Here is a 24,631-nt window from a genome sequence, read left to right as displayed (position 1 = left end):
GTTGCAAGTACTTAAGCAATAAGTGTCAACCGTGACGTAAAAAATATATAATTCTAGCTAAAACATGTAAGCTTTAAATTTCTACAGGGTCATGTCAAGATTAAAAAGATGGTATCCATCAAATTTAGTTTTTTTATTATCTATCATGCCATCCTAAAACAATATACTGCTCCATTTAAAAAATTACCAATGAATTTGAAATCTTATTAAAAAAAATGACTTCAGAAAATTTATTGCTTACTATTACATTTGCCCCTTAAAATAGTGTAACTTCGTCTTGAAGAGTTTTTTTATAGCACCGTAAATACGGAAGATATTTAGGTGTTCCCATTTATATGGCCAACGCTGTATACAAAAGTCATGAAAAACTTGAGTGTAACTTAATATTTCATTTAAAAAATCAGTAACCTTTACAAGTAAGATATAACCGAAATTTCCGGTGGCAAGGAATGTGTTAAATTACGTAATGTATTTGTACAGATACGACAGATTAAGAGATCCTTCGAATCTCAAGAAACGTATTGTTCTGATTTTTATGAAAAATTGGTAATAAGACATTTTAATTGTTCGGTAGTTTTAGCGTTAAAGTGCTTGTTAACGAGCTTTATTTGTTGATCAGGCCGCGTAGCGTAAAGGCTTCACATTTTGATGGCTTCCGGCCTATCGATTACAGGACAACATTGGGCGCCTCGGTCCCGAATGAGCCGCTCGAAACTTTGTTTGGAGCAGTTTGATTTAGTGGAACGTCGAATTATATCAGGAAACCAATCGAACTAGTATCGAATCCTATCCAGTAGACTTCTAGTTGACTAAGGATGCTCACTTCGTCTCACCTCGAACCGTTCAGTGACGAAAAGGTAGTCGAAGGGGATCGATACATTGGATTCCAGTCACGATAGAGTTGTCGGTTTATCTCGCCTGTACGATGGTTACGTTTTTCTGTACCTTTATATTGTTTCGGAGTTTCTCTTTTATTAGATTTTCGGAGTTATTGCTCTATTCTTTTCCTTTTATCGAGAATTATATACTTTTTTGCGGTACACGTGAAATGAATCGAAAGAATGGTTTGATTAATATCGTTTTATTTAGGTACAATTGATTATACGCCTTTACACGGATACACGTATTCCTAGAAGTAAAATTTATTACAATCTACATTGAATGTATGCATTGTTATTGTATTCCTTTATGATTGTTTTTCAGACGTTTTTAGTTAGTTTTCTAATAAAGTATTATTATGTATATAGCTTGAATTGATATCTGCAACATATATATTTACCTACACGTTAGAAATATATAAAATTTTCTAAAAATACTTTTTATTGGTTATTCAAGTTTTTATTGCACCTGATTACCTAGATTCTAATTAGTTTTCTTTACTCTCTTCTTCAGCTTTCAAACAGCAATTTAAACATCTTTTTATAATATTTTTATTGTAAAGCATTTGTTATTTAGATGAATAAAATAATACTATTATATGCGTGAACACGTAAACAATTTAAGAAATATATATTAGTTACTTTGTATAATGATTTTTCATGATGAAAATTGAACCTTACATTTGAATATAGATATATAATTTATATCAGTATTAAATCTACTTAATTTCGGACAAATACTTTTCCCTTATACAGGGTATCCCGTAACTAAAGGTACAAGCTATCAAGGGCTGATTTGAAATGAAAAACTGAATCGAAAATATAAAGTGACATTTTTTAATATGAGTTTTTGTTTTCAAGAAAAATCGATTTGAATGTTTGTCAAGTACGTGTGTACTTGATTAAGTTTCATTATTGCGATTTCTATTCATAAACACTTCCGATATCTGAGTACGAGCTTTTAGGATATAGCGTTAGAAAAAAAGGCTTGCTTCTTTGGAATGTGATTAATTCAAAAACTGCTGAAAGTGATTTCCATGTTGTCGTACGTAACTCAGGTCCTTTCATTCAATTTCTGTGAACGTTTAATATATTATTACCTAATTTTAATTGTTCAAATGCTATAGTAATCTTTGGTTTTAACTGTTTACCGTTTATTCTCTTGTATTCTTTTATTCTGTTATATTTAAACAACCCCTTTTTTTACTTCTTTACTCATTTTATTTACTTATCACATATAGAATTTTATTTTATTTTGAATGTTGTATTTTGTAGTTTGTATTCTTTTATGCTTTTCTTTGTTAGCCATGTTTAAATATGTACTTATTCATTGTTATATGCATGTACCTATTTAAGTTTGTAATTATTTTATGTTACTTATTACGACAGCAACCACCCTCGTCGCAAAGGCGTTTTGTGGCGAAACATTGTAAGGTCCGAGGAACATGTATGGAAAAATAAACGTTTTTATCTAATTTCATTCACTCAAATGCTGTAATAATCTTTTGTTTCAACTGTTCAGTGCTTGTTATATCGTCTCTACACACAGTAAATTTAACTCTCCGTCGGAAACATGGACTACTAAAAGCTTGTTAAAAATCTCATTTCTTCAAAACTTCACCAAGATTTTTAATTTTTTATAGAAAAATGTGGCTAAAGTGTCATATATTAAATTAGAGCTTATAATAAGTACCTCAGAATATTTTCAGATTTTCAAGAACTCGCAATAGTAAAGAATCAAGCATGCCCGTAACAGATATATATTGCTAGCTACATTGCTGAAAAACCATATTGCCCGGTTTAATGTAACTCCATAAATAAAAATCAAACGGTAATAGATTCAGAGATCTCGACAGCCAATGTATTCTATCACCGCGGGCAATCCAGCAGTAACAATTTCCATTCAACAATTTCTTTACTTTGCGACCGTAACGCGATGATGCTCGTCTTGTTGAAAAGTTAAATTTCTTCGTATTCTCATGGGAACGTCTTCCAACAAATCAGCCAACATGTTACACAAGAAATGTAAATACATTTCCGAAGGTGCATTGCTCGAAAAGAAATCTGAACCGATTATTTGATCACCAATTATGGCATCTCAGACGTTCACATTCCATGTCAATACTGATACTACCGAGCAATTTAAGTGACTTATTTCCAATTTTTTATAAAAATTAGAACAATACGTTTTCTGAGATTCGAAGGGTATTCCAGTTGTGCAAATACACGAATTTAATTGGAAATCTTTCGCAGAAATGCCTTCATAATTTAAATACTTGCAAAATCAACATTCTGATTCGGGTTAGTTTGATCCGTCCGGCAGTTTTAATGTTAAAATTGGTAAAATGATATACGGATTTCCGCATAACCATCTATGCAAATTGTGAATATTAAACATTCTGTTTCCAATGAATTTTTCTTCGTCCATAAGATACGATTTTCAAAAAAAATTCTATTAGAATAACTAATAATAAAATATAACTCGTGAATTGTAATAATTCCCTGTAAGTGCCTATATTCTGTGAATATGATAGGTGTATAGATCGACTAATTTTATGTCTAGAGGAGAGACTCTTTATATTAATGCTCGGGTCATCATTTGTATCTTCCAGAACTTTTTCTTCTAACTTTTTCATATTAATTCTCCGAGCACGACCTCTGTGCAGTTGAAGTGGTTCCGAAGAACCACATTTCGCAGGAGATCGTTCTGCTCTTTGAATAGTCCTCCTATCTGGATGTCGGCGATTAGGATACCGATCTTTGTGATAATTAGCCGTGCCCGATGCATTACCGCTTCAAGCATTCAATGCAAGAGTCAAGCCAGTGTGCTACTATAGGATTTCAATGAATGGAAACAATTTATTGAAACAAAACTAAGAACTACAATAATACTAATTTTTTAACACACTATGTTCCCTCACATGTCGCTAACAAAATAACCATACAGAATCACACCAAAAAATGTGCCGTTTTGCTAGACATCAAGTCATCTCCCAACTGTACTATGCACCTCTCAGGTTAACTCCACTGACCAACAAATTAAAGGTGCACAGGGGCAAGGGGAGTTTTCCACTCACGATGCTCGGGTCGCCTCAATCTTCGACGTATGGTCATCATTGGCGAGCGGCAATAACAAAGGACGGAAGAAAGACCGAATGCGATGAAGCGAGACGTAACGATAGAAAACAAAACTCTTTATAGTTCCATCTCACTCCGTCCCATTCGATCTCGCTTCTGTTCTTTGTTATTGCCACGCCCCAATAATGACCATGCGTCAAAAACCGAGGCAGCCCGAGCATTATGAGTGGAAGACTCCCTTTGTGTCTGTGCACTTTTAAACCTGAGTCACTCTGGCTAACGTGAGGGCAAGACTATATCAAATATTTTTATTTGACATCAATTTTCTTATTGTAATTCTTCTCGAGCAAGTGGGAAACTTCGATCATCGGTGACCACCGTGGAAATCAACGTGTTAATATACATTCTATAGAAATGATAAAATTTGACTTACGGTATTACTCCCTCGATGTCGAAGAAGTGGAAATGAAGGAGGACTCGTTCATTCGGTTGGCCATTAAAGAAATAGTGACATTCGGTGTCACGTGGGTAAAAGCCAGGATAGTTCGGTGACGTGAACGTACCGTTCCGTGTCTCGTTGCTGTTATAAGCAAAGGCACAGGGATATTTCGCCTCCTGCCGGCCTGTAGTTATGCCGAAGTCTGAAACAGTGAAACAATGTTGCGTTAATGTCCTCTAAATCTTCTTGCCGGTGAGAATAAACTTCGGCTCAGTAGAAATAGTTCCTTTCTCTCTCTCCCTTTCTCTAACTCTCTGTTCACGGCATGGCCAGTGCGCCGCGTTTCACCGAATAAATATGACGTTCCGCGAGCTCGTTAATTAAATAGCGCCTATTCCGTGTATTTAATTGCGGAAAGAAGGAAGTCCGTAACTTCGAATCGACCGTGCAGTTACCTTTACCTTCTACCTTCACTTGTTTAATGAAAAGTCGCTCGAAGAGTCGAGCCTTAGACGTGAAACAATAGAAGCAGCTGAAATTTCAACTCCCGGGAACCGCTGGAGGTGATTAATTTTATATTACGTAGAATTATTCTGATATGGTTCAATGAAATATTAAACCTGAATCAGGAATTAATGAAAATTTCATTTCTTTAGAGTGAATATTTCATTTCGATGTTGTTACATTCTTTGGCATTGTTCAGTATAATAAATCTTCAATAAAAATTTATAATTTTGGGTTGTATGCTGCTATATGTACAGGAGTTTTAAAAAGAGGATCCGATACTTTGAGGATTTATAATATTTACCGAAGAAAGTAAAAAATATCAAATTAATATAGCCTCTAAAATCAATCCACTCGATGAAAAATCAGTATATACTGAGTAACATAAATACATACTAAATATATAATCGAAGGAATTCAAAATATTAGTTCAAACATCTAACGTCACAAATTAAAAAATTATATATCTTGATTTTGTAATTAATTCTGCCATATTAAATTACTATTTTATAGTAATGGTGATTCATTAAAACAATATTCTGAAGGTATTAATTGATCTCATTCTAATGATGTAAAAATAAATTTAATTAAAATTATTCGTTACTTAATTAATCTTTCAAGAAGAATACAAATTTTATAAATACATAAAATAAAACAACAAAAATTATATGTCTTTATATTTGACTAATACACATATGTCCATGTTCTTTTATTATACATTAAAATTCTCTAGCAAAAGTTGTTTACAAAAACTGGAAGTTTTTCTTTTAACTAATGTATTGGTCCCAAACTTTTGACCGACAGTATATATTGGTTTCTTGTCCAATGTGTTTAATATGAAATACGTTATTCCAAAAGTTTGCCAAAAATAGAGATTAACAACTTTTTTTCAGTGAAATTTGCACTAACATGCCAAATTTAATAAATGTTTATATGGCATTAGTTAACTGTGTAACAATTTAAGTGTCTTGGAATTATGATAAAAAATACGAAAAGAGTTAAAACCAACGAGTTGGAAAAATAGTATGTATGCAACACACAAGAAATTTGTAAACAAAACTCATTTCTATCACGAATTCTTTGTAAGCTTATATATCGCATTGACGCATTTTTTTCATTATTATCATTTTTATAACTGCGACCATACTCAATAACATGGAATGTGTTCCATCTTAAATTCACACGTATTTCGTTAGAAAAGTAGTAACTAAGTAAAAAGAAAATTTTACATCAAATTGCTTTTGGATACTTAAAAATAAACATGTTTAATTATAAATTATGAAAAAGTAATATTCTTTGACCCTCCTTTAGTATCAAAATTTAACTTAGCTTGTCTCTCAAAAACTTTTACACACTACCAAACACAATAGTGTTTCGTATTCGACATTTTATTAATGCCTATCTAATATTATTGTTTTTCACTGCTAATGAATTACTTCCTAGAGCTAGGCTAACTCTATTTAAAATGAAAATAAGAATTAATTATTTTAAGTGATTTAATTCGGATATTTGCTCTGAATATTGTGATTTGAAATGACAGATATCGTTAATTTATTTGAACTAATAGCAATTTTAATTAATGTAGAGACAGAGGTCTTCGGTGTGTATGAATGGAGGAATGAGCGTGTATGTGTATCGTGTTTGAAATGTTGGAAGATTCTAGAAACATATGACGTGTTATACAAAATCAATGTTATAGATAATAAATAATTCTAGAATGTTCCAAATGCAGCTGAAGTATATAATGCAATGTGCGGAAATAAAAAAATTTTGCATATTTATTTTTAAACAACGTGAACACGTTGATAAAGAGTTATTTATATTTGTTTGCAATATGCAACAATGAAAAAGGTTCATTCGTTATACAATCCGAAAATTGATTAAAAGGTAAATAAAAAACCAAACAAAAAGAATCATTGTAGAAAAATACGTGTGGCAATTATTTTGCAAAATATGTAAAAACGTAATAATAGATACATTCGAAGGTAATTACATCTGTTTCGTAATTAAGGTTTTCCTCGTAACGATCAGGTGGATGAAATTCACGTCAAGCTAATAGGTCACCAATTATTACCTTACACGGACTCTTATTAGCTGCATTTACACATTATTCGATTAGTTCGTGATGTTTGTGATTGCCGGCACTGCATTGTTATCCATCTGGTATGTTTAATAAATATTGACGTTCGCTAATGAACAGTCAGACATTCGAAATATAAAGCATCGCCAGTATAATCATTATACTGTAACACAATAAGCATTAATAAATAATGGGTCATAATTGCTTACGTATTATTAACTAGACGTTCGAAAACCAAAAGCTAGGGAACAACCTCAATTTACCAATGAATGTACATTTAACCGATGATCAAAATTCGATGCACGATCAAACTGACTGATATGCCAATGTTTTAACATATAAATCGCGTGGTTTGGTATTGCACAATAAATATTGATATTAGCCTATGTTGTTAACTTATTTTTACAGAATTTTATATTCAGGTAAAAGCATCAGAAGTTGACCGGTTAAGACAAATTCCCTGCGTGAATAATAGTAAACGTTTGATTCTTTATTAAACAGAAAGATTCAATGAGTGAAAATGCTGTTTGAATTTCTTACATTATGTAACAAAGCGAACTTCTTTGAAATAATTATATTACCCAAATTTGACAGACATTTCTAAAAATTCAATACTTGCGTTAGAAATTGAGCATCTTTGGAAACGAGAAAACTGGTAATTGACTATGTGTTGGGTAGTAGTTAACCACTTATAGTAAAACCAAAAACATTAAAAAGGACAAACACAAATGAAAAGAAGTTAATTTCTCATCGTGAATTGTACACCGTTTCTTAACGACAGCGTTAAGAAAATTACAGTGCGAAGGCATAGAACCAACGCCAATGAAATAAATCGTCAGTTTTTATGATAAACAATTTAACGCAAGTAAAGCTGTTTCGGAGTTGGGTCGGTAAATGCTGCAGCATATCTATTGCGCCTATATCGAAAGATTATTGCTTTTGAAAACCTTACTTTTTACGTTTTCCTGAAAAATGGTCAACTACTAATACCAGCTCAATTACTGGTGCCTTTACCTTAAAAGAGAATTTTTAGGACGTGACAATGTTAGATTTATTGATAGAATATTCTTTTGGGTAAAATGTGCCTGTGAAAGTTGTATAGTAAGTATCACTTACAATAAACGCATTTAGATTGTCGGTTAAATGAGTGGAATTAATCCGTGGTTTGTGGAAAGTTTTACGAGGATTTTCCTCGTAAAACAAATAAACTCAATCAATTGTAGATAATTGTATTGACGAAACAAGAGTGGAAAGTTAAATCAGGAAGTAATTAGAGTTGAAAGCGTTAATTATGATCAAAAGAAGATATACAGTGCGCTGAGATTTTTGTATTAAAATTGTTAAGGGATTTTCAACTTTTATTTGGAAGTGGGTTAGGCATTATTAAAATGAAATTTTATTCGATACAAATAAATTTATATTATATTTAGTAATGTGGCATATATTTTCAATGTTCTCGAAAAATATATTACCGCAAAACATTTGGTTCTTCGTCTATTTTATTTTACCTGAAAAGTAAATCCTTACCTGAAATTTCTATTCCAAAATTATAATATGTCGACCATGTTTGTCGTTAAGAATGATCAGTTTTCGTACTTCACGTGATTATTACCAAGTAGAAATCATTAAAAACAGTTACAGAAAATTCAGAGTGCAATTGGTTGTGATATATAAAAAAATTTCAAAACAGATTATACACAACGAAACCTGTTACTTTATATGATACTGATGTTTGAAATAATCAAATTTGGTAAATATATAATTTAAAAATAATTTGTTGCTATAAATAAGATTTCGAAATTTATTTGTATACATCCTTATTTTCAAATGAACTTATTTGTTATTTTCATTGCAGCAGTCATTTGCATCGTTATTTCAATTTCAAAGAAATAATACTCAACCATGTCTGAAAATTATTTTGTAATCCAATAAACTGTGTATGATAAACAGTTTTATAAAGGAAGTGTGTATAAAGTTCTATGTTCTTTTTAGATACATCGTTCTTTCACGTCGTTTTACATACAAAAAGGTTCAAAATATAAACATTAAAAACTCGATATATCTCGAAATTTTACTTCGAAGATTCACTGCAAGCTCGTTTCCAGCGAATAAAATTTTAAGATAATGATAATAGAATAAAATATCCGTATAACACTGAATCTTCAAAGCATAATAAAATATTTCGAGTTATAAGCTCTATAGTTATTGTTGCAGTTTGCCTTAATTTCTAAATACATCCTATATGTGTCATGTTTATATATCTATTTTAGTTCCTACTTAATCCATATGATTATAATCGCGTATTGTATACGCTACTTAGCTATCTATCAGTGAATACATTAGGCAACTAAATATACGAAATTAATATTAAATTTACAGTTCAGTGGAAATAAACTGTTATTTTATACAACATACGGATATCTTATAAGTTAATAAAATTAAACGCTTTAACGTCAAATGTAGACATCGTGATTCGCTCATTGTAACAACGCAGCGTTTGGTTTTAGTAGAAATTGTTGAATCTTATCTCGCAACTGAATATTAAAGCTTCAAAGCGAAATGGGTTAATTATAAGATCAGGGGTCGTCAGGGCTTGTTTGAAATGGTTCAGTATGGTCGTTGGAATTGCCACGGAACTTCTCTTCAGAGTTCCTAAAGTGTGATTCTCCGACGTGTACGTCGGCCAAGTTTCTTCGCGGTTGTAAACATCGAGTAATAAGCTTTCGCGGACGCCCCGCACTTTTGCGCTTAGTTAGCCGTATTTGTTACGGAGACGATGTGCATCAACCGCTCGACTTATGCATTAAGAGAGAGGAGAAGTCGGGGAAGCGACTTGCGAATGATAAAGCGCCCCTGCCGTTCCAAGCTAGCTGGTCCCGCTTCAAATAAGCGTGATTCCAGGCCTTTATTCAACCAGAAATTGTTCCTCTTCCATTGCTAACTTTCAGCTATCTGCACTTTTCAAAGTAAATCCGTTAAAACCATTATTTCAACGCAAAGAATTTCACGGTACTGTAAGACAATGTGAATAATATTAAAAAGTAGGTATCAGACTAACAAGAAAATGCATCGAACACGGAAATTCCAAAAATTATGAAACTATAAGTAGAGTAAGTCAGGCTTAATACATTGAAATTTTTCGAGAATTTCACTTTGAAAGAGTAAAACCACCCCTTGAAAAAATGCAAATTTTTCTTTCTTGTGGATTATCTTGAGAACTGTAAAAGATGGCGAAAAAAGTTTAAACTAAAAATACATTGTTCTTTCATGTCTATGAAATTGCAAAATAAAATTTTTCTTGCAAATTGTAAAATTGGATTGTAAATTGGAAACCTCTGTTACATTATTAATAATTTTTAAGAAATTTAATTCTGAAAAGGACAGATTGTCCAATTATAGAAATTTCTTATAGAACATGATTATGTTAACTTTCTCGAGTAAGATGATATAAATTTTTATAACAGATTTAATCATGGCGCTGTAAGTTACGTTTTTACCCGTCTGTCGGGGAAATTATAAAAATTTTTGAAATAGTTAATAGTATCAATAAACAAATTAATTTTTTACTACGTGGCTATTTTTTCTATCCACCAAATTAATTTAACGAACTACTTAAATCAAGGTATATACACGGCATCGGACGAGGTAGTCAAGTATGTACCGTCGGTGGTACACTCCATTGTCAACGTGTTAAGTGATCATTAAAATGAATTAAACAATTGTCATGCATCAAATTGTTCGAATATTTTTCAGTCTATTTTAAGAAGTAAAAGTTTTAGATCAAATATAACTACACTGTATTATAAAGTATAGCTTTTCAATTGAGAACGTGATTTTTCCAAAATTAAATTTCTTAAACATTGAGATAATACGAGCTTATTTACAGATTCATGTTTAAGACAAAACTAGAAACATGAGATATTTTACAAGAATCATTGAAATTGTTGTAGATGTTTTGTATTAAGAAGTACAATTTTTTACGCCAATCAATTAAATTCTAAAAATAAGTAATGAATTTTAATTGCTGTTGTAGTAATTGATTTTGCATGATGACGTATGTATTGACAGTAATGTGGAAGTATATAAAAACTAAATTACATATAATTGTTCACATAGTTTATTCAATTTTATAAAACAAATTCCCAATTCGACCAACAATTATGGAATTCAAAACACTGTAATAGGTCAGGTACATATAAAAATTCTGCACAGGCCTCTTCTTTCATCATGGCAAAGTAAAAAGTTTTTGATACTTTGAATATATTAAAAATAACTTTACATTAATACAGAATCATATTGAAGGTATTCAATGTGAATCATAGTTCATGGTATTTTACTTTCCCATTCTGCTTATATCTGAGATAATAAAATCTAAAATTTAACATTAACAATGGGAGAAAACATTTATGATTAAAAAAGTGTAACAAATTTTCAAAAATTAAAAAAATTTGTTAAGCCCCTTAAAAATTTCGAATTTATTTCAATCTCAAAATACAGGAAAACTGTTTTAAAACTCCGTTTCAAATGGTTTATGCAAAATATTTTCTAAATTAGTTTTTGAAAATTTAATTACCAACAATAAGTATTCTTAAATCAACAAATTTTATTAAATGTATATATTTAAAATCTGAAGCATAAAATGTTTAAAAAACACTTTTATTAATCGTAAAAAGATCATTTTACAGCATAATGTATAGCATTTTCATTTGCAATATCTTATAAATGTTTGATACGTGACGTCATTAAAATGAAGAGGAAGTTCATTTACCAGAGAATATAAATTTATATCTAAATGGATTTGCATAAAATGAAGAAGTCGAATTGCAGTCTAATTTCCGAAAATTTATTTAATAGGAAAACCACAGACGAGGAGTCTATTTATGTAGCTTGTCTATGGTAACGAGTCGAGTGGTGAGAGAATATTTTGAAGGATGCGTATCGAATAAGCCACTTTATTGACGAATAAAACGTTTCAAATTGAAACATCCACTTTAAAGTGCAATATAGTTATTCGTTTGTGTAACATATTACGAGGTAAAGTTTTACTTTTGTAACACACTGTTTTATTTATATGTATGATAATAATGTTACTAAATAGCAATTGTCGTAAAGACTTAGATTTCCTATTTTCAACAAAATTTTAGCTTAATAATCTGATTTAATTCATGTTCCATGGATTACTTAATAAAATAAATTTCTGTAACTTTGAAACTGTAATATTATTCTCACGTTATCTTGCACAGAATTGGATACAGAATTATAAGAGAATATATAATTTTGTACCTTATGCTTATATTACTTGACATTTAGTTCAAGTCACAAACGAGTTTAATATACGTTAACGACAGAAGGTGAATTGGAGTATTTGAACTTTTCTTGAGGAGAATTTAAATTTGATATTTTCTTGGAGAAGGTGCGGTGCTGGTTAAGAGTTAACTACACTTCCTGTGGTACTCCCCTAAATACTCTACAATAGTGCCAACTTGGCTATTCTTAACTTTCTCTTACGAAATTTACAAGGTACCATATTATTTTCATAAACGTTGTTACTTATGAAATCACCAGAATAGTGAAATAGTAAACAGAAAGAATATTCGTGAACATAAAGTTTAGCAAGACTTCCCAAACAATAATAAAATAGAATTTATGATAAAGAGTAATGAGCAAGAGAAGAAATAAGAATTCATTTAATTCCGGTTTTCATGAATTAGTTCCCATAAATAAATATGATAATAACAATAATACATATGTGTACTTTGTATTCTAGTAATCAATAGTCAATAGGTAATTTTGTGTCAATATTATTCTGAACACGACATTTGTTCTTTATATTTCGTAATTAATATTGTAAAAGCGTTAAATGTCCGAAATGGTTTGAAAAATAAATAGTTTGATTTCAATACTATAATTAATATCGAAAAAAATTTGTTATTACAATTTTTACAATGATTAATTAATCATGTTAAATGCTCAGTTGTTCTAGTGTCGACTATACAACGATCATATTTTTGAGAAAGGAATATAGGTTATTGTTGATTTGATACAAGAAGTAATGCTTAAATTAACTTTTGGATAATAAGAAAAATACTATAAATTTTTTTTCTTGTTTGTAACAAGAACGGGAAATTGTAGATGAATATTTTAATGTGGAAATACCGGTCATTTGACCGTGCGTGGTACGTTTATTGTTAGTTTTAATTCTGAAAAGAATAACACAAAAATTTCAGTTTTGACACGTACCGGCACTTTAGCTACTGATCATATTTTTGCGAAGGGAATATAGGCGATTGTTGATTTAATACAGAGACAATGCATAAAATAATTTTTGGATAATAAGAAACAGATTATATATTACTATTTATTTTTAACGACAACGGAAAACTATAGACACATTTTTTAATTCTGAAGTATCGGTGATTTGACCGGGCGTGGTATGTTTAGTGTTAAAAATTGTTTGTGTTTTCACTATAACAGATGTACATATAAACCTTTTATTACGGACGGATACGTTCCAAAAAGTTACGCATAAACAGAATTCCTGTAAAAACTAGAAACTAAATAAAAAAAGTGAAGATCGGTACCAAACCTGAAATATAAATAAAATGATAAGGACAAAACAAATATTAAATTTGTAAGAATCATACGATTTTTATTTACATTTAATGGAGAACACTCATACATACAATAAATTTTCATATAGAAAACTTATTTAATTTTGTTTAAGGATTCTAAAAAGAACTATATTATTCGCTATCAGTTAATCTCGATCATAAAATAACATATGAACTCATATAAAAAGATCATTTTTATTGTCGGCGCCTACTATAGATTATAAATGTCTCAACTATTGGTCGTGTAAAAGTGAATAAAAATCGCGTAAAAAATATTATTTTTGATATCCCAGTTCGGGTAAAAGATTCGCATTAAAAGAGGGTTAGGTGTATTTACTTCTCTTGCAGGAAATAATTCATCTACTCTCTCAAGTGAGATTATATAAATTTGTATAACATTATGAACATGTTTTTTATCATTTCTAAAGCGAACTGGAACTCATCACGTACTAGGATTTTCGGATATTTTTTAATGCTGTTTAAAAACTAAGGCATTAAAACAAAATTTAACTACATTGCATGATAAAGTACTTTTCATACAGAACTCACCGAGAAAACGTACAAAATAGGTTTCATTTTTTATTAACAAAATAAGATAGTGTCATGGAAAACGAAAATGATTCTTAACAATATATTACATTAGCTTCATTGTTAAATTTATATTTATTGAAATTTATTTTTCAACTCTAACTTGAATAAATTTTCAAGTTTTATTGTACATAATAAAATTTTTAGACACATGTAACAAATGGAAATACGTGCAATATATTTTTTAAACACTCTTATATAATTGAAGGTATTCCTTAAAACGTGGCAGTTAACCATTTGCTCTACGATTTCTTTCTGAACTGTGATCGATGCAACTACTTTGTTATTAATAATTTATTGAGAATAAGGGGCAATTTGAAGCTTATTCTGTGTCAACATGTGTTCTAAGACATAATCATTGATAACAGAGGAATAATGTGTAATTTGCATTCAAACAAATTTAAAAGTCTGACACGATATTCTAGGACAAGGGGTTAATAATTGCATTTTTAGTAATTCGAAAATAAATAAAATATGTTATTTTTAACTTTGTCAGAAAGCTGATTTCTCATTTAACGAATGAATGCTCAAAGTGTTTATTTCTGGCTTCTTTCTTGGTGCAGACATTCATTTTGTTAGGTATTCGTGAAGTATGAGGATTCTCTGCAATTAAAAGGAAGCACGCGTATCATTTCGCGATTTTTACGATTGTGTCAGCTCCTAGAGAGACTTCCAGCGTCGAATTGAGCGTTGTGCTGCACGGGGACTATTGCGAGCATTTAGTATCCGGCATAATGGCGGCATTCCAGCCAAGCCTCGCACTGGATACGTGCATACCTGCACACTGTTTCACACATTTCCGTTTCACTTGGTGCGCCTCTGCATTTTCGAAAACAACGAACTTTGCTTGCCGTTTTGTGCCGTTCTCGCGTTCTCCTTACATACCTTTTCTATCGCTGGTAAACAATACCCTTATATATCTGCTATATGTAGGAATATAATAATAGCACTTCTAAAATTCTGGTAAAATAAAGGACGAGTTATTACTATAAGATTATATAGATATTACACATTATAAAGAGTAAGAATGAATGTAAAGAAATTTATCCTGTACGTCAGAGAAGATCCTTTTATGCATCGTGAATAATTATAAATGTTTTTTTTAATCACTTAACTCTATACAGATGTCTGTAATTATGTTTTCTGATAAACAATATCCTTATATATCTGCTATATGTAGGAACATAATAATATCATCTCTAAAATACTGGTAAAATAAAAGGCGAGTAATAAAAACTAAGTATTAATGCAAAGAAATTTATCGTGCATATCGTAGAGAGAAATTCTTTTATGCATCGTGAACGATTTGAAATGTTTTCTTTTTTAGTTATTATGTAACTAGAAGTGTATGTAACCTCTTCTAATGTACGAATTTATGCTTAACTTTATACTCCACCACCCACAGTTTTCAAGAAAATCAATTTTGAAAGAAAACAGAATTTTTCAACTTTGAATATTTTTGTGTCTTAATTATGACAATTTTTTAAACTTTTCTTGCATAGTATTATTCTATGAACCTTCCTGAATACAATGAGGTAAATTTTAATAACATTGTAAATATTTAAACATGTTTAAACTATGCGGAAAAGCAAAACGGCACCCGAAACAAATTGATTGTGTCTGGATTACCCGACTTATAACCAATGATATTTCTTACAATTGTAATACTTTATGAATGATTTTGTTATGCTGTCCTGTGAGATCCAGTCTTCTCTCAAGCACTATCAAATCCAGCAAAAATTTGTGTTTATTATGCACAAAACATTTTTTTATTATGCACAATATCTATTAACCTATTCTATATTATATAATTTATTGCAATCAGATATTATTACCTATTGCGCTATTATTATCTATTATATGCTACGTAATGTAACTCATTCTACATAAATATGTATTTTTTTTTATATATGTATCTATAATTGACAATATTTAATATTTATTCATTTATTCTGTACTTTATAACTAATTATTATTATATATATAATCATATTTTGCCGAAAAATTCTATATATAAAAGTTTTTGATTTTGGCTGACTAAAACGGTTAAATCGGCAACTGTGCATCGATGCTCTTCGGGGACCTATAGACGTTGAATTTGCAATGAAGGATAAACAGTTGATGATAACGATGCTTTTCCTGTCGACGATCCTAGGAAAAACTAACGATCTTGCGAGGCATCGATCCTCCTCAAAAAGAGTGCTGGAGATGTTTTGCGGATAGTCTTGCAACAACACTCACACGACGCATTCTCGTGACATTGCATTCTTGTAATCCTGTCTATACGAGCGAAACCTTGTCTCATTGGAGCGAAACACGCTATTTTTGTCACAGTCAGTAAGAAATACACGTTGTTGTCAGTACTACTTGGGTGGTACCTTCTACCACCCCGTGTCATTTTTTATAGTGTAGACAAGGAAATGTATGATTGATGTGAGGTTGTGTCTTCAAGAGACAAATCGAGATTCTTTTCAGCGAATGCTCGACACTAACTACTTCGACTTCGAGCTCTTCCACACGAAAAGTGGATTGGTTGCATAAATCGACGTTTGCCATTAGAATGAGACGGTTAATAAAAATGGTCAAGCAAGCTTCCTGATTCTGAATGTTACTGAAAGGTAAGAATCAATGGCGATATTTTTTGTGGTTTAACGTCGCATGAACAACAAAGGTTATTGGCGACTTATTTGATCGTTCAGTTAATAAATATAATTGTTCATTGATTGCTGTTTAACCTCTGGCCTTAGAATAACGTGTGAAACTCGTGACGATTTTAAACAGAATTTAGAATAACAGAAATATTATTTTGCTATCATCAATTATTATATTTTAGAGCAAAAGTGGACATAGAATATACACAGAATTTTTCTCTTTCTTCAATAAGTCATTAATAACAAAGTTTATTTAATGTTTTATTAATAACACCGTGGAACATGATTTTTGTTTTATAATAGCCACTGGGTGGTCCTTATAGAGTTCCTTACCTTAAATACGAATCCCAGAACCAAATTGCTGGATGACTTCCAGTTTTCGAAAAAAATGGGTTTCTGTAAAACCGGTCAAATTTTTCGGTGAAACAAGTGTTACTTGAAAACTAAAAACGACAGACAGTTAAAGTTTGTCGTAAAAAATAGAGGAGCGTTGCCCGAATATGTAGCTATAAAAATTTTGAATATCAATGTTTAGGAAAGGGTAGATGCGCGTACCTTGTACGCACTTCTGTTACGTTTCTATGAAAAGTGGCTTGTTTAGCACGAATTTGCTATGCACCATTGGATTCTGCAGACATTTTTTAAGAGGAACCCTCCCGCGGGAAGTGTGAGAACGGTTTTTCTTTCGAACAGATTAAGAAAATCTCCGTAAAGACCACGTGCATAGAACTTCGGCGCCATACGGCCATCGCTCGCTGGCCCCAGCTATTCAGGGCCGCCTTCATGTTCTTATATGTATATATATAATGTTTAATTGTTTTATAAATTTTCATAATAGTTATGAGAAAGATTTTCACGATCGTTCTGTTTTAAATAATTTAATGTTTAACATGTGAATACACATCTACGAGTAATATTATTACGATGACTAACACTAAAACTATCGAATCAGTCAAGATGGTTGGTATAAATTTTATTATCTTTCGATTATTAATATCTTGAAAGTATTAAATATCTGAAATGTTTTTAAAAATTAATTAAGTTGCTATTAAACGTTTCTTAACCTGTCCAAAAGAAAAACCATTCTCACATTTCCCGTGGAAGGGTTCCTTCTCAGAAATGTCTGCAGAATCCAATGGTGCATAACAAATTTGTGCCAGCCAACCCACTTTTCATAGAAATGAAACAGAAGTGCGTACAGAACGCGCATCTTCCCTTTTTTAAACTTTGATCATCATTTACAAACATTTAATGACACGCAATATTCAAAATTTACATAGTTACATACCAGGCAACTCTCTTCTATTTTTTACGACAAACTTTAACTGCCTATCGTTTTTAGTTTTCACGTAGCACTTGTTTCTCTGAAAAATTCGACCGGTTTTACAAAAACCAATTTTTTCGAAAACTGGACGTCACTCAGCAATTTGGTTTTCAGATTCGTATTTAGGGTAAGGAACTCTTTAGAGTTCCTTACTTTATATAAGAATCACCTAATGATTATTGTACGACATAAAAAAAGTTCAAATTTGTTTCACAGTGTAATATAATGATGAAATAACGAAACAACACCGAAAAACAGAAAAGACACTATCTCGCTTTAAGAGGCCCGATAATATTATAACTGCTAACTCACTAACTAACCCTGATCCCGCGATCCATATCGTTTATATAGGGGCCATACACGCATAGTCTCTCACACATCTACTCAAGGGTTATTACCCTTACTCTTTTTTCTCTCTTTCAATTTCGTTCTCGCTCTCTCAAGCACGTACTCGGGGTCATCACACTTGACACTCACACTCCAGGCCATACCTTGCTTACCATTATTGTTGATCGGACGCCGCTCGTTTACCGCAAAGACTAGCGGCCGCTGACCCGCTCTAAAAACACGCGCATTCTTTTTTCGGGGAAGGCTGATCGCGCCTAGAGGCTCGGTTTCTTACAGTATCTTTATAATTTATCGAGAATTTTTTGTAGTTTGTAGTAGGTTATTAGGGTATCCTAGTATGTTGTTGGTGGAGTTGCTTCGGTGATATTATCCTTGATAATTAATTTCTTTCTTGATTGTATATATTTTGGACACTCGAGAGTTATGTGAATTACGGTTATTGGTGGACGCTATAAATTGCATGTTTCGCATGAAGTTAGTTAGTTTTTATTCAGAATGTATGAGTGTGTGAGTTCAGTGTGCCCGATTGTGATTCGTGTTATTGTCACTTGCTGTTTTCTGTTAAATTTGTAGTTGGTTGTAAAGTTGAACAAATTACTAATGGATTTGTGGAGTGGACTTGTCTTGTATGTTTTCCACGTTGAAGTCCAGGATTGGTTTAGCAATGATTCTACGTGTTTGTTAACATTTTGAGGTGTGCTGAATATAGGTTACCTTTCAGTATGTGAAGTGATGGCTAATTTTGCTTCGATATTGGCCATGGCGTTCCCGTGGACGTCCTTGTGTGAGGGGATCCATGCAATGATTACTTTTTGTCACCTTTTTCTGATTTGTTGTATAATTCCTAAATTTTAATGCATATTTCTGTGAATAATAGCAGTATTGTTACGTGAATTAGCAGCAAATAAACGGTGTATCGAAAGCCTTGGTTCTATATGGTGTACTACTACTAACTAAGAAGCGAGTAAAAATATCGTTTTCGTTCGTACGTACTTGTCGGATCTATCAAATTAAAAGAAAAATATTTTCGAAGAATTTTGTAGAGATTCAAAGGAATTTAAAGGAATTGTAGAAACATGGACGAGAGTCGGTTGAGTTAAGGGGAAATCTCATATTTTTTTATGAAGAATGTGAATCATTTAGCATTTTTTGCAGAAAAAAGTATGAATGTCTTTTAGTTGAAACTTTACAAGTAGAAGCATGGATATTTTATGAATAAACGTTTTGTAGTTTCTCAACGGAACAAATTACGCATATATATTGCCCAACCGAGCATCCCCTTGCTCTTCTGTTCACAAATTAGGAGTCGGATTGTCCGTTGACCACGATCACTACTGATAAACGGGCAACTTTCAATACTGATATCTTGATAATGGCTGACATGAAAAATGTCACGTCTGTGATTTGAAAACGTCTGAATATCAGCTTCAAAAATATGGAATAGAAAATATGGAGTTCTATTTAAGAATTTCGACATGACGTTTACAGGACGTTTCAAGGTTACGTCACGGTCAAATATCTCCCACCGTGATATGTAGTATTTCATACCCTGTAACTTCTGTTTGACACGTTTGTTTGTATCACTGACACTTTTCGAGATAATTCGGTGTTCTTAATTCTATCCATATACATTTTTTTAAAACTAAACCTATCTTTATCTCGGAACCTATAATTTGTGCACAAAAATTTTTCTTACAGCCTGTATATGAACTATATGTAAATGACTGAAATAATATATAAGACGGTTTGTTGTGTCGTGGAACAATACCGGACGCCATAAAGTCTTGTCGTGAAACCCCGCCATAAAACCTTAATGAAGACTAATGACATTTGGGTGATTTAACGTCTGGTATCTGCCCATAGGGCTTAACCACATGGCCTCTATTGGCAAGGGATTGGGATAATGCCCAATAAACCGACCCAAAAGGGTTACCAATGTACTCCCAGGGATGGCAGGTTCGATGACGATAAACTATTGGTAGCGCCGGGTTCACTTTCCAAAATCCTACCAACGTAGAAGACTGGTACCTAAGCTGTTGGGATACAGCTTACCTGACGGGACCTCGGATAAAAGGGTCCCTCGCTCAGCATTAGAGCTATTTATCAAACACTGCCCCTACGAGTCCAACCCAATGACCAGAACGACCACTATTGCTAGGCACCAGTCATCGTTGTACTAGTTATAATGGTTAGATTGGTGAGACCAATAAAATAGAATTCAGACCTCATATAATTTTGGCCTCTCGTCCAGGCTAGGGCTTGGTTAGCCCCAAGACGATCAGGCCAGTTTGCCACCATCACTCGCACGATCAACACCGTAGCCCAAGACAATCTTTCGCCGCAATCATTCTTAAGGATCTACAAGTTCCGATAGTAGTAGACACTTGGACATCACAAGATCATTCGCTCATCTTTCTTAACTTCTTTCAAACTCAGCCATTCGTTACTAAATCGAGGATTTACGACCTTTGTAGACGCCACAAAAATCCGATCGCGTCCGCCACGAATTATGCGTGAACTTTATCATAACCCGTGTTCACAAGCGAGCTCCTTTAATCTTGTCTACGAGAGTCGTAAAGCCTCGCATATTCTGAATTGTGTAATGATCTTGTGACAGAATAATGTGGCAGGGTGATTAGTTTTGATTGATTAAATTGAATATTGAACATGAAATTGTATTTTACGAGCGAGAGGGAATTTTACTTGTAGCGTCGACGCATGGTAGACTGTTTATGCAATGAGAATCGAGCGAGTTGCTGGATAGACTGACTTTTGCGAACTGTTTTTTGTGTGCTAATTCGTCGCAGACTGACCGTTCTTCTTACAGGGAAAAATATCGGACCAGGAAATTAAAAAAATTATGAAACTTTGTGTAAGTAGAGTAAGTCAAGCCTAATACATTGCAATATTTTTTTCTACCGAATTTCACTTTGGGTGAAATCACCCCTTCAAGGAGATGCAAATTTTTCTTTCTTGTGGATTATCTTTAGAACGGTAAGAAATAATACGAAAAAAAGTTTAAATAAAAAATACATTGTTCTTCCGTATCTGTAAAATTGTAAAATAAAATTTTCAAACAAATCATTTTCAACATCAAAATTTAAAAAAATTTTGCATGTATGCATGCTGTACTGATATGCATATTAACTGTTATTTTCCATTTAATGTACGCTTATTATTAAGGGAGTATAAGCATTTAAACATTTATAAACACATTCTTCTTTATTTTCATTAATTAATATTTCTAGAACATTATAAAACAATTCGAACATAAAATAAGAAACTTTAATCTTTCTAGATTTTGGTTACCTTTATTTTTGTAGTGAAAAATAAAAGTGATTACATTAAAAAGATGAATGAAGAAATTTGAATAATCTTATTCGCAGAACTTTTGTGGAAGATAACTTGCAACGTCAAATTTTTTTATCGGAACAAATTTACATTGTTCGTAAATGACAAGTGATTACATTATAGAGATGTAAATCTGCTTCAATGAGCGAATTTGAGGAATCGATACCCTCCATTCATGAGGAACTCGTTAGCAACGGTGTAAAAATAGTTAAAAAACGGTTGTTGTCGATACTCTACTGTTTCACAAGGGGTACAGAATTTTTCTAAATATATTGAACATTATAATGAAATGATTGTAATGAAACATCAGAAGTTTATGAAACGCGTGTGAAGAAATGATACAGTATAAGTTTAAAGTACTGCCTCTCAGTTAGGGAAAAAACAAAGTCAAAACTCTGTACTATCTTTTTATTTTTTACACGAATTTTCCACTTTGGAGGTTCTTAATAACATTTAATATTTGTTAACGAATTATTTCTTAATTTGAATTTATATTTTTTGTTTATTATAAAACGAAATTAATGTTTCTAATAGAACATAAACTATTTGTTTCTTTATTTTTCAAAATTCCAAACACAAGCTGGAATAACAAATAATCGTGAATTATAAAATATCTGCCTTCAATCACATCTTGCAGCTGTTTAAAACTAAAAGTGTTGCCTTTATAATCTTTGGAAGAAAAATATTAATGTTGCTATTTAAGTACTTTATAACATTTTACTAATCTGACAAAAATTTAAAAAACCGTTCATCAAATTGTTTTGCTGTAGAAGAATGTTAAAAATTATTTATTTTCTAAAGATTCAAACGTTTAATGCTTCTTAAACAATTTATGTGAGAACGAGATGGAAATTACACGTTTCTATAACTTTATTTAGTAATATTTCAACTATATAGACATTGTATAAATTATCAGTAGAAATCTACTGTTTTATTGTCATATAGAATATTTTCTACATTAAAAAGTCAGTAAGAATTATTTCAGGTATTCGTGTAAATATTACTTTTACTTTCTGTTTACTAAAATAACCATGTTTAGAAGTCTTAGTTTATACTTTCAAACTAAGACTCAGAGTTAAAACTTTTTATTAGATATCTTCATTGTAAGATCTCAGCAAGAAATATACGAATTATGGAAACAACTTAGAAAATTACAAATGGAGCCTTTGTAATGTAAATATGAATATAAAAGAATTAAACTTAACGTGATTGGAAGTATAAAACTGACAATGTAGAAAAGAGAATTATTAATGTAATTGAAATTATGATCGCTTTAGATTTGAAAATTTGAAAATCAGCAAATCTATCATTTTATTATCCGTCAGAAAGTTGAATCGACTTGAAAAAATATTCATTGTATTAAACGTTATAAAATGTAAGGCAGACGTGATATTGTTTGATGACATTAAATCGCAATTTCCTGATACTGGGCGATGCAATGTTTGCAATTTTTTAGCTGTCATACATATGTATAAGGCCGTGATGAGTATGGATATTCGGTTCATTAGAATTACCGACCAGGCAAATCGACCGCAAAGCACGCGTATCTTCGCATTTGCTTTTAGTAAATTCTGTTGTCGGTGATGATTGGGAGTATGTAAATATTTGCGTATGATATACTGAATATTCTGATGGAACACAGTGGACTGCTGATACTGCAGAAACAGCTGATTATTTCTGATGCAAATCATGATATCGTTTAAAAGCATTTCCATTACAGGTTTCATGAAATGTACCAATACCTTCATCTAACATGTATTAACAATTATCAGTTCACAGGTTTCTTTTCTAATAGAATAATATCAATATTAACTTCCTCTAATTCTAAAAGGATACTACAATATTAACTTTTATAATGGGTTACTCTACCTTCTTGGTTATTTATTACAAATTATTTTAAGGTAGATGAAATACATAATAAGTGATTAACTTGCTTTCAATCATTCATGTACTTGCGAAAAGTTTCTTTTTGATTTTGTTACCAATATAGGAAGTCTGACGTGTCCTTAGTTATGTGTAAAAATTGTATGAACTTTAGATTAAAATTGTCCGACATATAAATTTTTGTTTGTAATCATGCATCTTTGTTTAGAATTGTCTGGCATTTTTCGAATATGTACTAAGATTTCCCCTGGCCTTCAAAGGGTTGATATCCCTAGTAATATAATTAATTCAAAATACTTACAAAAGTATTATAATGCATAAAATATAATGTTATACACGTAAACAAGTAAGTAGAAATTGGAAGACAATATTATTCTATCCTTTTAATTAATAAAAATTGTTTATATATTTTATTACAGAAACGCCATCTTAAGCAGCAAATAATTGAAATTTAAGAATTTGGATGTATGTCATTTTACCGAAATGTGTTGGACAACGTTTTATTTTGGATTAAATAATAGCTTTCCCATTGAAGTCAAACGAAACTGTTATCTTTTGAGTTTGTAACTCCCGAAATGCATTCTCGCTAATTAAGGATTTATTTTCTCGTTATGATTCCTCTTGCTAGAGAAAACAGCATATATGATGTTTTACAGCTCTCAAACATCTGAATTTTAGAAGTTTATATTCTGGAGTAGTTCATCGATTCATTTGATGTGTTAAGAGACATGGGTCCTTAACCAGCAAATGGTCTAGACGCCTATATATCTTTACGTGTTTGTGAACTACTACGTGTGCGGTGACAAATTAATTCACGAACTTCACTAACGAGAGTGCACCTCAATTGCGAGTGCCACGGTTTTATTGAGAGTACCTTCACGCGTAAAGATGCAGA

General features: G+C 31.6%; 1 protein-coding gene across 4 annotated transcripts in view; it reads right to left on the bottom strand.

Annotated features, from left to right (window-relative positions):
* Sol1 overlaps positions 1–24,631 on the bottom strand; it is a 1,346,934-nt gene that overhangs the window by 36,922 nt on the left and 1,285,381 nt on the right. For all 4 annotated transcript variants that reach the window (XR_004234727.2, XR_004234726.2, XR_012999919.1 and 1 more), the window contains exon 11: positions 4,390–4,597. Coding sequence is in view for 1 of the 4 variants with exons in the window: in XM_031973633.2 (XP_031829493.1) it covers positions 4,390–4,597 (208 nt within the window). In the remaining 3 variants the exon portion in view is untranslated. The remainder of the gene's footprint in view (positions 1–4,389; positions 4,598–24,631) is intronic.

This window comes from Nomia melanderi, chromosome 13, assembly GCF_051020985.1.
Source record: "Nomia melanderi isolate GNS246 chromosome 13, iyNomMela1, whole genome shotgun sequence".
Classification (NCBI taxonomy): domain Eukaryota; kingdom Metazoa; phylum Arthropoda; class Insecta; order Hymenoptera; family Halictidae; genus Nomia; species Nomia melanderi.
This window is presented reverse-complemented; position numbering and strand designations above follow the sequence as displayed.